The sequence below is a fragment of the Betta splendens genome, chromosome 3 (assembly GCF_900634795.4).
Source record: "Betta splendens chromosome 3, fBetSpl5.4, whole genome shotgun sequence".
Lineage (NCBI taxonomy): Eukaryota > Metazoa > Chordata > Actinopteri > Anabantiformes > Osphronemidae > Betta > Betta splendens.
In genome coordinates, this window is record NC_040883.2 from 12,603,503 (window position 1) to 12,617,560 (window position 14,058).

The 14,058-nt window shown below is 46.9% G+C and overlaps 1 protein-coding gene across 5 annotated transcripts in view; it reads left to right on the plus strand.

The window, feature by feature from the left end:
* Window positions 1-14,058, plus strand: part of LOC114852296 (CUB and sushi domain-containing protein 1-like) — a 202,180-nt gene that overhangs the window by 39,571 nt on the left and 148,551 nt on the right. The window contains exon 1 of one of the 5 annotated variants that reach the window (XM_055507500.1): window positions 13,221-13,488. The exons of the other annotated variants lie outside the window; for them this stretch is intronic. Within the exon in view, the coding sequence (XP_055363475.1) occupies window positions 13,458-13,488 (31 nt within the window). The 5' untranslated portion in view covers window positions 13,221-13,457. Of the gene's footprint in view, window positions 1-13,220; window positions 13,489-14,058 lie in introns of those variants that run through there. 5 annotated transcript variants of the gene reach the window in all.

Here is a 14,058-nt window from a genome sequence, read left to right on the forward strand (position 1 = left end):
GCCCTTAAAATCAAAGCTTTAAGTAATGAAGGGACAATTTCTGCTTTATTAGACAAAACTGGGCTCAGAGACAGGAAGGAGAAATGAAATAAGAATATATAGCAGCTGCCCAGAAAAAGCTGACACTTTGATTTAAATGTTTGTCGTGCCGCTTGTCATTTGTTTGACAGTAGGGCTGTGTAGTGAAGATCACAGATGAAAGAGACACGGAGCGAGTGGGTATAATGAGACAGGACACTGACTCGCAGCTCTCAGAACATGAGCATCCAAGGACTCGTAAAACACAGCTATTTCTTGCCTATATTATATGGGAATGAAACACACATGCACACACACACACACACACACACACACACACGCACGCACGCACGCACGCACACACACACGCACACACACACACACACACACGCACGCACGCACGCACACACACACACACACACACACACACACACACACACACACACACACGCACACACACACGCACACACGCACACACACACGCACACACACACACACACGCACAAGGCTCTGGCCCAGTCATGCCTCCACGCTTCCCTCACGTGTGTCTCCTCCCCCCTCCCCCCTCCTCCCTCCTCCACCCCAGGGAGAGATGCCAAAGACAGGATACACAGAGGAATCAGCACGTCACATATTTGCCCAGTGGGACGTTATTGCCCAGTCAAGCTTCATTAGGAGACAATACTTACATTGCTCAGCTGCATCAGCGGATGCTGCCTTTACATATTCACCGTTCTGGACAAAGGCAAAAGGTCATGAAATCAGCACACAAAATGCCTCCACAGTAAAATTGTAAACAAATGTTGGTTAGTGTTTTGTGCCCATCCACAGTCTATCTCTATATTGCTAATTACTGTATATATTGGCATTGTATCACATTTATCCACCACATTTTGTTTCTCTGTCTACCAAACTAGTAAAGCACCTGAGCCACTTGATACGACATTAGGGCGGTAATAACCCTCTGCCTCAGTTAATTGAATAAACTATAAAGGTTTAATAGTCTTGAACCGGTGTAAGAGTGAACATGGATGATGCTGTAGCCGCCTGCGGCCCGGCTGCACCGCCTCAGGGGAAACGCTTCCTCTCAAAAAGCATTTCTCCCACACAACCACCAATCACACTCTTACATTTCCAAAGTGGTTTATTTAATGGATTTCATTTCCTTGGATTTGACGATTAAATGTGAAATTTATTACAGGTTGTGGGCAACGCAGAGGGTTAGTATGGAAACAAACGTACTTTTGCACAGTTTGCTGCATTTTGCACCTTTAAGGCTTCTGCATAAACACATACAGTATGCAGACATACAGTACATTGTATGTACAGTAATGCAGGTCATGTTTGAACCCAGCGAGGCAAAAGACAGCGGCTCTTCTTTATCTGATGAACATGGAGAAAGGAAGAAATATATCGCCGTGCTAAAAGGAGTCACATGCTGCAGGTGCTCAGGGGTCATGGAGCTACTACCTCCTTTAGCCTTTAGCTACTATGAGACCATTTAAAAAGCAAGCCTTTGAAACAGGAATTGAAAGCAGAGCAGCTCCGAAAGAAATCGGTGAATCACTGGATCAGAAAGAAGCGAGGAAACAAAATGTAATATGTGATGCACAGCGGCCACTTGATCAGCGAACGAAAAAAAAGATGAAATGATAAATGAGAGGATAAAGGCTGGTGTTAGGGCTGATTATTTAGAAACGCTTTAAAGGTGCGAACTGCAGGTGACATGATATAAATGTGCTACCGCGGCTAATGCACAGAGGCGGCGCACAAAGGGAGGGTGGCAAACACCGGAGAACGGATGATGAAGCAAAGCTTTCAGAGGTTAATGCGGATTCTAGAAAGAAAAGAGCGACGGGAAGAAAAACATGATGGTGGAGGAGAGGGGGCCAGGTGGGGGGGGGGGGGGGGGGGGGGGGGGGGGGGGGGGTTGGGGTGGGGGGGGGGGGGGTGGGGGGGGGGGGGGGGGGGGGGGGGGGGGGGGGCAGGCACAAAGGGACAAATGAAAGGAGTGTGGGCGAGAGCGCTGCCGTCCATCCTCTCCTCCGCGCTCGCCCGCTTCCGTTTCATTTCCCGGTGAATGACGCGCATTTGCCTTCGAGTGCGTTTACGCGGCCCGTGCGCCGTTGCTGGAGTCATTGCGCGAGCACTGAGAACCCGCCGTCAGACGTCACACGCTTCACACGTTTGGACGCGAGAGGCGACGGCGGCGAACACAGGTTGAAATCGGTTCAGGGTTAGTTTGTGTCTGTTGATGTCTCCTCATACGACTTAATACATGAGTGAAAGTTGACCCCAGGAAGAGAAAAGAACTCAGAGCTCATTCTATGTTTTGTTTGTGATGTTGTAACTGTGGCGCCGCCGCCGCGTCAGCGTCGGGTGGAGTTCCCACATATTAGCGTTGAGACGCGGCCGGCGCGGCGCAGCATCAGCATTCATCCGCAGTCGCGGCTCCTGCATCTTGGCGAGCGAGCGAGCGCCTTCTTTATTTTCCCGCTGGAGCCGCGCTGCGCATGTGAATGAAGGAAGCGTGCGGGGCGGCGAACGCGCTTCAATTCAGGCCAATCAGCACGACGCGGATGACGGCTCTTATGTGCGCTGCAATTACTGGCCTTTTCACCAGAACACCGACTGGACCCGTCGGTACCACCGGGCCCTGATCTTCAGCTGCTGGAGGTTAAGACTTAAGCGCTTTATGATCATCATCGGGGCTCCTGCCTTGTTTTTTCCCGCCCCCTGCTGTGAACTGGAGCCGTCTGGCTGCTCTGACCTGGTGGCAAATGAATTAGTTACATTTCACTGGCAAAAATGAGACACATCTCAGTCACTCTGACGAGGTTCTGGCCCTGTTGACATTGACCAGTAAGCTGCCGACCCCTGGCTATGAAATTTAATTAACAGAAAAATGGGCCGTGCATTTTTTTTTCTCGGTTCACCTTGTTTGGTGGCAGAGCCGTAAAAGCGGATGGACTCCTTCAACAAAAGCCCCCTGTGGTTGGTGCCACCGGACCTTGGATTCAGCTCAGCTGTTTACCTGCGGTCCACAAAGACTCGCTAGTGATTTGCCGTCCAGTTAGCCGTTGTTGTTGTTCCACTGCTTGTTAGTCCAGCTGAAATATAACCTGTGGAAAAACAAAGCTGCAAATCAAATGGAGGACACGTTCTGTGGGTAACACCGTGTTTTATTGGAGTAACCTTCAAAAAGGCTTTGGCTCACGGGAGGGAAAGCACTCGAGGAAAGAAAGGGAAGCGCAGGGACATTAGTATTAAACATGCAGGTGAATGGAAAACTACTCAATAGTTTATGCTGGATTATTGACCTTAGGCAGACTCATTCAGCGTGCAATTAAAAAAACATCATCCGCAAACACTCAGGAGGACAGGAATCGTAATTGTTGGCATCACGTGCACAGAGAGTTACTGTACAGACTCCAGAGAGAGAGGAGACGGAACAGGAATGTGTGGAACTGCCAGCGCCAGATGCTGAGGGAGACGGCTCCTTTCTGCCTGTATATCATATAAACATTATAATGTATGAGCAGCAGAGCTTCTGGATAAAAATGCCAATAGTGCAGATTTGCACTGATTCAGAAACTCGGATCCAGCTGTGGAACTGTGTGCTCCTGCTCCTGCGTTGATTTAAAGCTCCAGATGTGCAGGTTTAGTGGAAAGAACGGTACAAGAACCTACAGAAGCAAAACTTACAGCCGCTGATGGACTGTTTGCTGATGGTTGTGGCTCAAAGGCGAACGCTAGGTCGGTGCTTCTGACCCGGCGGTGGTGACGCCTGACAGCGGTGCCACGGGTGACGACAGCACCGCGACGAGACAACAAGGACGTTGCCTTAGTCTGCAGGGAAATGGGACAACTTCTGTACCTTTCTAGCACTTACAGCGCTGTGACTCTGCTTCTCATTCACCCACACACTGGGCTTTAGTTACCTTTAATTTACCTTTGTTGAAATGCACAATTAATCCTCATAAACGTTTTCAGAAATTGCTTTCTAGCTCGTTGTCAAGTACCCTCTAAAAGTACTGTAGACCCTGTTTTCATCTGTGTATTGAGAACAAATATATATATATATTAAATATAATATAATATAATATAATATAATATAATATAATATAATATAATATAATATAATATAATATAATATAATATAATATAATATAATATAATATAATATATATTTATTGATTAATAAATGTAATCAATTTTTACAATTTTCTGAGTCTTTCTGAGCACTGTCAGTCCACTTTAGTCCTGTCACTGCTATTATTTGTATTAATATTAATATATTATTATTAATATTCATGCTAGCACAGGTGATGCTCTTGTCATAATTTGTCCCTGTCTCTCATGCGTTTCTCTTGTGTGCAGCAGATACAGGACACAGTGTTCTGGTTTGGGCCACATGCGCACTTGATTGTAATATGTTCGCTTTGGTTCTTGTTCATTCACACGTGGGTGATGTGCGTTGTCCAGATGAGTGTGTAACATGAGGTTTCCTGTGATGCTTGAAATTGTTGCCGTCCTGTTTTAAGTGAGAATAAAAACCTCATCTCTCTCTGAGGCTGATCTAGGTCACAGAACAGACACACTCACCGAGTATAATCACTGCCACGTTCATGTGGAAGATGATGACAAAATAAAGAAACAAGCCCACACTTACACATATTGATTCTACCATGATATCACAGGATATGACCATGATGAAGGTCCCAATAGTCCTCAGACAACACACTGAGATTTGAAAGTCTCAGCATTTAATCATGTGCACAGAAGTGAAGGGTGGCGTACCACAGGGTTCTGTGTCTGAACCATTCTTTTTCTGTACACGTCTTCCTCAGTCAGTGTTACTGGGAACACCCCATACCCAAAGTAAAACCACAAACCTGTTTGTTGCTTAAATCAGACTCATTCTTACATGATTTCTTTCTATAATTCCACATAGTAACAAATGATTTACCTATAATCCTATATAGACTCAACTTTTCTGTGGAATGTGCTTTGGTGCTGTATAAACTAAATGAGTGTCTCTTACTGTACCACCATTCTTTTCTTCTTCCCTAAAGGCTCTTTCATTTCATCCTCTCATTCTCACCCTCCCTCTCCTTCCTCCCTCCGGTCCTCCCTTCCTCCAGCCGTCCTTCACCCTCTGCTGAAAGATGGATGGATGGAACAAGGCGGTTAATGAATCAATGAATGGCTTTATGTGGGTATGTGTGACAGAGGGTAGATGGTAAAAGAGAAAGCGTGTGTGTGTGTGTGTGTTCTGCATACGTGTCGGTCCTGTGTGCGCGTGTGTATATGGTGTGGGCAGGTGTGTGACCATATTGAATGATGTCTGTCATTTAGTATCAAACTTATTGTATTTAACACCCATGTGTGTGAAGGTCACACGCGTCTGATGATGAGACACACGTGAGGGAAGCATGGAGGCATGACTGGGCCAGTGTGTGTGTGTGTGTGTGTGTGTGTGTGTGTGTGTGTGTGTGTGTGTGTGTGTGTGTGTGTGTGTGTGTGTGTGTTTCCAAGCATAGAAATGGTTTTCTCTGGATGGATCACTATTTAAATGGAGACATTGTAAAATGTTTTAAAAAGGTGTAGAATACTGTGAAACCAAGGAGCGTTCACTGTCGGTAGCGGCACGGTTCAGCCTCACCATCAGTCGGCTGCAGGACACACACACATCCAGGTGTTTGTTTTATAGACTAGGCTGCACTGACTCCTTATCCGGAGCTAATAAAACTTACATATTGACCTGTAGACAAACGGATCTTATGGTTTATGATGAGAAACTCACATCCTGTCATGACTGTGTTAATGTGATTAAGGGCCACTGCTCTGGCGGATAATGAACTTTAATTTATTATCATTTAACTGTGATTTATATCCATGTGTTCGTGTTCTTTAATGTCCAAAGCTGCTTTGATGAGTAATAACTATAAGTAGGGCAGTGCTTTATTTTCCAGGTCTCGTATTTTCCAAATAAAGTGTTGGAAATTTTAATCGAGTCTTTGTGACAGATTTTGTTTAGGTGTTAATTAACTTTACAGTCATTTGGACACAGATATTATTCTTCAGCAGCAAACATTACAAGCTCAATACTGTATGTGAGTGAGACTAAATATCCAGCCATCCTAACGTTACTTGCTGCCACTTTAGCTTCAGCGTTGCATGTTGTTGTGTTGTTCCGAGCCTCCGCTTGTTTCAGACTCACGCGTATTCACGTGGCTGGTGATCACAGACGGACCTGCCTCATAGACTGTTTGAAATTTTCCCAGTGTGAGTCAGAGCTGCCACGTGAAACCGTGGCTCCTTTGCAGCTAGTGCAGAACGGCAGCGGCTCAGCGAGTGTTCGGTCAGTGGCTCCGTATTAACGCACCCTGTCACCAACCTGCTAATGCACTGACCCCCGGTGGGACGTCTCTGTGTCCCGTTAGCGCCGGCACCCTGGACCAATATCTAAAAGCTTTATGCTCATTATTACTAACGCACAGACACAATATTTACTGCCATCCTGCTGTTCTGTCATTAAATCCTGGGTAACATCTGTAATGAAGCCCCCACATTAATGGCGACAGTGGTGTAGTGGATGTCAGAGCTTCTGCCTGGAGCTTTTTAAACTAAACGCGTGCACCTGCAGCGAGACTCTTGGTACGAGCGCGAGCGACGCGGTCGTCGCTGGTTGAAGTGCTGCTTTGGTTTCATACGAACAAAAGCCTCGCCGGCGTGGGCGGCGTGCGTGCGGAGCGCGGCCTCTCAGCCGGTGGCGGCGCCGCGTGAGGACACGGAGCTCCTCGCCCTGTTCCCGGTTAACAAACGCAACGGAGCCCGTTTGGAAATCTGGGACGCAGGGGCGTCGTTTATTGGCCGTGAAGCATCGCTGTGTGTTCTACTGTAGGTAGTCGCACTGCAAAGACTGGGAGCTTATCTCAAGCACACAAACGCACAAACATTTACAAAGAACTACACACTCCTCACCACCGTGAGTCGTTTATCTTGTAAATATGTCGGAAAAAGTAAGCACTGAGGGCTTTGTGTGTGTGTGTGTGTGTGTGTGTGTGTGTGTGTGTGTGTGTGTGTGTGTTTGCACAAGTGTCTGTGTGTTCAGCCACAGGAAGCCCTAAAGGGGCTGTTTATTTCCCCAAACACTACAAGTATTGATCCAGAATACATGAAACACCCACAGACCCGCACCGATTCAAATACATACACACAGACTTGCACACCAAGTCTCTATCTCATACTTTATCTCTCTCCCACACACAATGAGTGAAACTCACAATCTGAGCGGGGAGTTTTAGAGTTGAAATATGGGGAGGTTTAACGGGGCTTACATTGTTTTTATGCTTAACACCCACTGAAGAACACACACACACACACACACACACACACACACACACACACACACACCGCTACAGTCAAGCACCTGCTTTGCCAACAACATCAAAGTAACTGGAAAGAACAGAACCAGAGACAGATCGAAGTCTGTCTTTTTGTCAGAGCCGTAAAACAATTCATTCCATTTCCAATCTCATATTTTAGCTAATATTCTAGTTTCCGTCTGTAGCTGGGAGCGTTGCCCATTTCCATAGCCACAAAAAGCGTTGCTATTGAACAGACACTATAAGTTATGTTTGCCAAGGTTGTGTTTGTTTGCTTTAGTATATGAGACTAAAAGAAGCTAATCCGCTGCCAAGCAATTTGCTGTAGAACCGAAATCTTGGTCCTTTTATTGGTTTATTTCAGAGTCATTTGAAAAGCAGTGCAGGTAGTGAATGAGAAACACAATGTAACTGTAATATCAACAAGAGATGGTAAAAGGAAACACTATGTGCTGGTGGTTTAAAACCTGCTCTTCTCGTGTTTCTACATCCACTGTGGATTTGCTGTTTACAAGAAGCAGGAACCATTTTTATCACCACTTTGTTTTGTTTTTTCTTGCTTTTTGCAGCAGTTCATCCTGGAACTAACTGGTTTCGCGTTTCTCCGGTTGAAAGGGTGGAGCCGCAGTCCAGGCGTCCTCCGTGTATTTGTTCCTCCTAGAACGTTAATGAGCCGCGCACAAAGTCGGGCTCATTAGCTTCCAGGGAGCAGAAACCTGCAGACATCTGCACTTGACAAACGGGGCCTGACGCGTCGCACCAGTGTTTACATCATGGGTTCCAACTGATCTGAGCTCATCTAACGTTCACCCTTCTGTTTATCAACTTACACCTTTTATTGTCAGCTACGGAGCTGTGACCTGTTTTACTGCACCTTGCTCCATGTCCTTCCGTGAAGGCTTTCATTGAACGGGTTCACGCACGTGCAGGAAGTGGGTATCAGCTGTAGCTCTCAGCTGAGCAGAGCAGAAAACAATGGGGCCCCCGCTGCGATAGCGTTGCTTGAGTGACAGGATGACGGCTGCGAAGTGGTGATAAATAAGGTGGTATTTTACATAAGACGCAGCGGTGGAGCTGGAGGCTGAATGAATGAGGGAGGAACCTAAATGCATCCATGGGATCAGAGATTCAGCCCATGTGATTTACTCCTTGGTCTTTTGCCAGACAAATTCACCATCATGTGGAGTTGTGCGAGCATAACAGCCCCTCTCGCCCGCTCACGTTTCATTTCATACCAGCTGGGAGTCCGTCCGGGAAGCAGGAACGACGCTCGCTTCCACGTGTGGGATCGGACGCGTCACGCGTGTTCATGGGGCGGCGACGATCGTACGATCTGAGCCAGTGTATCTGTTTCACCATCACAGCCCACTTCTGGAGCAGATGAAAGCTGCTCAAGAGCTGCGTCCTCCAAACTGATTAGTCAATAATGATCCTTGACAGACGTGTAACAACAGCGTCTTCTGTCCTTGGTTTTAATTTTCCCATGAAGAAGGATTCATAGAAAATGCAGCTCGCCCCGTATAAGTTGTCTTAGTGGGATAAAAAGACAAAGCATCACTTCGTTTCTGTGTTTTCGCTTGCAGCACAACACTGTACATGGGGAGCGTAGAGCAGATGCAGCGATTCAGTGACACATAAAGTCTCATTTATATATTTATGCCGACTTTTTGCTTTTCCCCATGAGCCATGATGCAACATCTTACACTTAAATACAGCAGCGCGAGCATATGTGTGTGTGTGTGTGTGTGTGTGTGTGTGCGTGTGTGCGTGCATGTGTGTGTGTGTGTGTGTGTGTGTGTGTGTGTGTGTGTGTGTGTGTGTGTGTGCGTGTGTGTGTCTGTCAGTCTGATGATATATGGGAATAGTTGTGACATCGAGTTTACCCACGATTCTGTGCAGCCATGGGGGTCCATGAACTGTCACAGAAGGAAATTGACTGTCTTGCGCGCGCACACACACACACACACACACACACACACACATACACACACACACACACACACACACACACACACACACACACACTCACGTGCATCAGACGAGGGCGGGATGGAGGCAAATATGCATCTGGTCACATATTATCAGACAGAGAAACAAACACGGAGAGGAACACGACCCATACAGCAGTAAACAAACAGCAAGACAAATGGATTCACACATACATGCGGCATGAAGAACGATATACACACACACACATACACCCATCCATCCATTTTGTATAGTGAGTTGACAGATGTAAATGTGCCCAGAGGACAGCGAGGCTAAATGAAGATGCATTAGATCTCATGTATGTGTGTGTGCGTGTGTGTGTGTTTGTGTGTGATAAAGAGAGAGCGAGTAGGGAGATGTGCAGCCAGCAGCAGGGATGTCTATGATTTATTCACATTTAAACATTGGAGCAGTGAGCACTTGTTCCCGTTGTGTTCAGATGCACGTGTTCTTTTCTATTAGTTTCCATGCTAGCATTTATAAATGATATTTATGACTTGATTGAAAAAAATTGACAAATATCTGGAATTCAACTCTTTGTGTTCTCCTTTGTTCCACATTATGTGTCTGATCTGTGACCTGTTAATGTCAGAGTTAACATTAAAGTAAATCCAGTGAGCGGCAAAATCTAATTATTATTATTATTCTGTGTGTGTGTGTGTGTGTGTGTGTGTGTGTGTGTGTGTGTGTGTGTGTGTGTGTGTGTGTGTGTGTGTGTGTGTGTGTGTGTGTGTGTGTGTGTGTGTGGTACTGTAGGTGTGTTTGGCCTCATGTGAGTATCGATCCTCCCTGTGGTGCGGGGGCCTCAGAGCAGAGCTGGTTTACAACATACAACAAACTGGCCGGGGAGCAGCACACAGATGTGTGGACTCATGTTTTAGTAGCTGACTTCCATTTTGTCAAAGTCATTTCTGTGATGCACTTTATTAGTGTTTCATGTCAGTAATGCATTTCTCAATTAAAGCTCTGCTTCACTGGTTGCTTTCATTCATCGGGTTCAGGCCTTGAGTGCGGTCTGAGCATGTCAGGACTTCAGAAGCATGAACATGCTTTTTGAGAATGAAAAATACATTTGAAATTATTTATTTTACACAACCTCAAACATAAGGTGTAAACATACTGTTCCACACATTGTAACAGACCTTCAAGCCTCCTGCTGTGTGGTGTCAGCCTTTTTATTTAGCTACGTCCTTTATTCATGTTAATGTGAGTCAAAGGAAAAAGGAAAAAATAAAGTCATTAGTAAACATGGAGCAAAAACAGATCCATTAGCCGTCACTGACGCCGCAGAGCTCTTAGAACGGGCCACTATGCTGAAATGAGGTTTTACAGCCTCAAAACGTGGAGCGGGTCTCCGGTGGGCTGCAGATTAAAGCCCTGGGACTTCACATGATCGCGTCGCCGGCGCATTGATGCTTATTTACAAATGTGGGCTGAACCGTCCCAGATCAGAACGCTGCCGTACACTTTGTGCAGATGTTCCTTTTAGGAGCGAATACAGAAGTTGGCTGACGTTGCCCCCGCTGTTTGTCCCCCGCAGCGCTCTGTAGCCTGGGGCGATGGCACTGTTGCCATGGCAACCGCCGGCCACTGGAGCCCGGTGTCATTGTGTTGTTATTGATGCGCCCGTCATTAGCTCAGCTCATCGCGGCGACAGCGCTCGCTAAACTTCTTCTTGGACCAGAATGTTGTCGTCACGACGACGAGATACTGGGGACGTGGTGGGGATTAAGGGGCAGAATTCCACCGGCTTCAGGTTCCAACGCTGCCAAGCTTCGCGTCTCTGCTGCTCTACTGCTCTGCCAAAACGTCTGCGACGAGGAAGAGAGCGGCTGAACGCCTGTGAGGAGCCTCGGCCGTCCACATCCTGGTTATCTGAAAGGAGCTGCTCCACCAGGCGACTCCCCAGAGGTTCTAGGCCAGTTGTGGAACGTAGCGGATCCAACAGGAACTGCTAGCGCTGCGAGGCTTCCCTTGGAATCAGTCAGGCCCCAGACACCTTAATGAGGTCACGATGATACACTGCAACGGTTCACGGTGATTTTGATCACACATCGCTGTGACATTTCTCCTGCAAATCACACACGTCCACATTGTTGAACTTAAAAGCAATGAAAGTTGGGCTTTATTCCAAATAAATGGCTGATCTCTCACCACAGAGGAGCCGTCCACCGGCCGAGTTGTATAATAGCTGTTAATAATTAAATGTCAGTTTTTGCAGCCTAATTGCAACATCACCAAAGCGGTGATTATAGGCCAACTTCTTGACACCTCGCTGCTGAAAACCTTTAGGTATTATTCATCTGAATGTTTATCCAGAGCCTCAGATTAAAAGGCTTGTTCGCTTCCGCCTTCACCTTAGGAATATTTCAAGAACAAGATAATTTGAAACTAATGAAAATGCTGAGCACAGCATCTCCTGTGTCTCCAAAATGCAAAGGCTAGACTGAATTTTAAGATCCAGACACATTATCATACGAGCGGCACTGATCCATTTAAGAACAGTTTTCAAAGTCAAGTCCTGGAAGTTTGACTTGGGGTGAACTAGACGCAAATATACATTAAATTAAAAATGAATTGTGCCATCACTTCACTAAGAAACATCTCTCCAAATAAATTTCCTGTTTCCAAGAATTTAAAAAAAACACTAGTCCCTGAATCAAACCATCATTTAGCATCACGATACTTGTAGTGTTCCATAGTTAGTAGTTAGACACAGTGCATATGTTGGCCTGCTGCTACTGTGAGTCACAACACAAACATGCTTCAGCATCAGTATTCATTTAATTAGCAGGCCGTTGCTAATCCAGCAGCTAGAAAGGCCCATTGTTACTGATCTGGGTGATGCAGCGACAGAGAGGAGGCTGAGGTGACCTCTTCCCGGTGGTCGTGTGGCCGCGGCGACGCCGAGATGCTGCATATTAGCGGCCCATATTTCTCGGTGGCGTCGTCGAGCTGGAAAAAGCGGAGGAGAGCTGCTGTTTAACAGAGTGTGGCTGCTACAGTGATTACTCTGTTTAGCAGGTGATTGATGACAGGCACCGCTGGAAATGCCACTGGCCCCGCTAATACACTTCCACCCGGGAACATACAGAAACGCTCGTACATTTGTGTTTCCTCGTCCCGGAAGCGGAGGTTCGGTGTCGGCCGCTCACGTCAGATGCGTTGCTCTCGTTTTTTTTTTTTTTTTTTGTGACTGTGTGAAGTCACAAACAGCTCTCCGTCCCAAAGCAATAAGAGCGGGAGTGAAGGCTCTGATCTGTAATATCAGCAGCAGCTTTCACTTTACATTGAATTAACCATAAGTACCAGCTGATTATTAGAATGTCTTTGTATCTGACGGACTGCAGTTTTGTTTTAGACATTGATTCAGGCGGATGAGGTTGGTTCATACTTAGAAGCAATAATAGTCAAAATCAATTATTAATCACATATCAAGATGAGGCCAACAATCAGATCAGAAAGTCGATCCATTGTAAGGCAGTGATTTTCTATCCAAGAATAAATTATTTAGGCTGATTAATAAAGCAATTATTCTACATAACTGTGCGCGTTACACTGGCGCCTGCTGGATGAGGCATCGCACTGAAATCCTACTGCTGCATTAAAGATACAGTTTGCAGTTAAATTACAAAAGCCATCTTTCACAATCTCTTTAAACCTGGCATGAAAACGGCTAATACGCCAGGAAACAAGATGAAATTACCCCCTTATTACATCTGAAAGCCTGTTATGGCCTGCGTTGTCTCCGTGCTGAATCCAAGCGCATCGGCGAGCGCGCGCCGCCGCCGGCGTTGCCGCCTTAAAGGGGCCTCGCGCCGCGGATCGGCGCGAAGCCGGGAGCTCCGGCCTCAGTCGACCGCCGGCATTAGCATTCGCTAGCTTAATGGCGTTATGAAGCTGCTAATACAGTCCCGCCGTGGGAGCACTAGCAGAACCGGGGAGTCCATTCGGCGGCTTTGCGTCGAGAGCCGCAGAGTAAACGAGTTTGACGACTCCCGTTCGTCGAAAGGCGCGCGCGCGTGCGCCCCGGGACCTGCGCAGAGGTGTTAATGGATTATGGATCGCGCCCGTCGAGAGATGCTTTCACGTGCGTTCGCTGTGAACCCGGGGGCCCGGCAGACGCGCGGATGGGAAGCGATTTGTTCGCTCTCAAAATAGTGGATGGTGGGCAGGTAAATGATGTGTGTGCAGTTTTAAACAGCCACGCTGGGGCGTTGAGTGTGCCAGGCGTAAAGAGGCCCCGTCCGCAGGAGAACGCGCCGCTGGGCCCCACGCGCTTCAGTAGACGCTGCGCTACGAAGCGGCCTCTTCGCGCATAGATGTGATTCAAACTAGTGGCCAAAGCTTTTTTAGCGGGCGATCGTCTCCCTCACAGAAAGTTAGAGCGATTCCAGCAAAGTTTTAATCGCTCTGAAGGATGAATTTTAATGTCTGTACAAATCCCTGCTTGGCAAAATGTGCACACGGTCTCACATTTGTTCTGGTTCTGCTTGGTTTTAACTTTACAGCCCCCTGGAAACCAAACAAGGAACGAGTGATTTTCCAAGTAGGAGAAGTGAGACTTGACGAACATCTGTTCCAAGTGAGGCTGGTGGCGTCGCCGTGGACGCAGATGTAGCTGCTGACGCTAAACCACAGGTTGCTGCCCGTGTGCGTT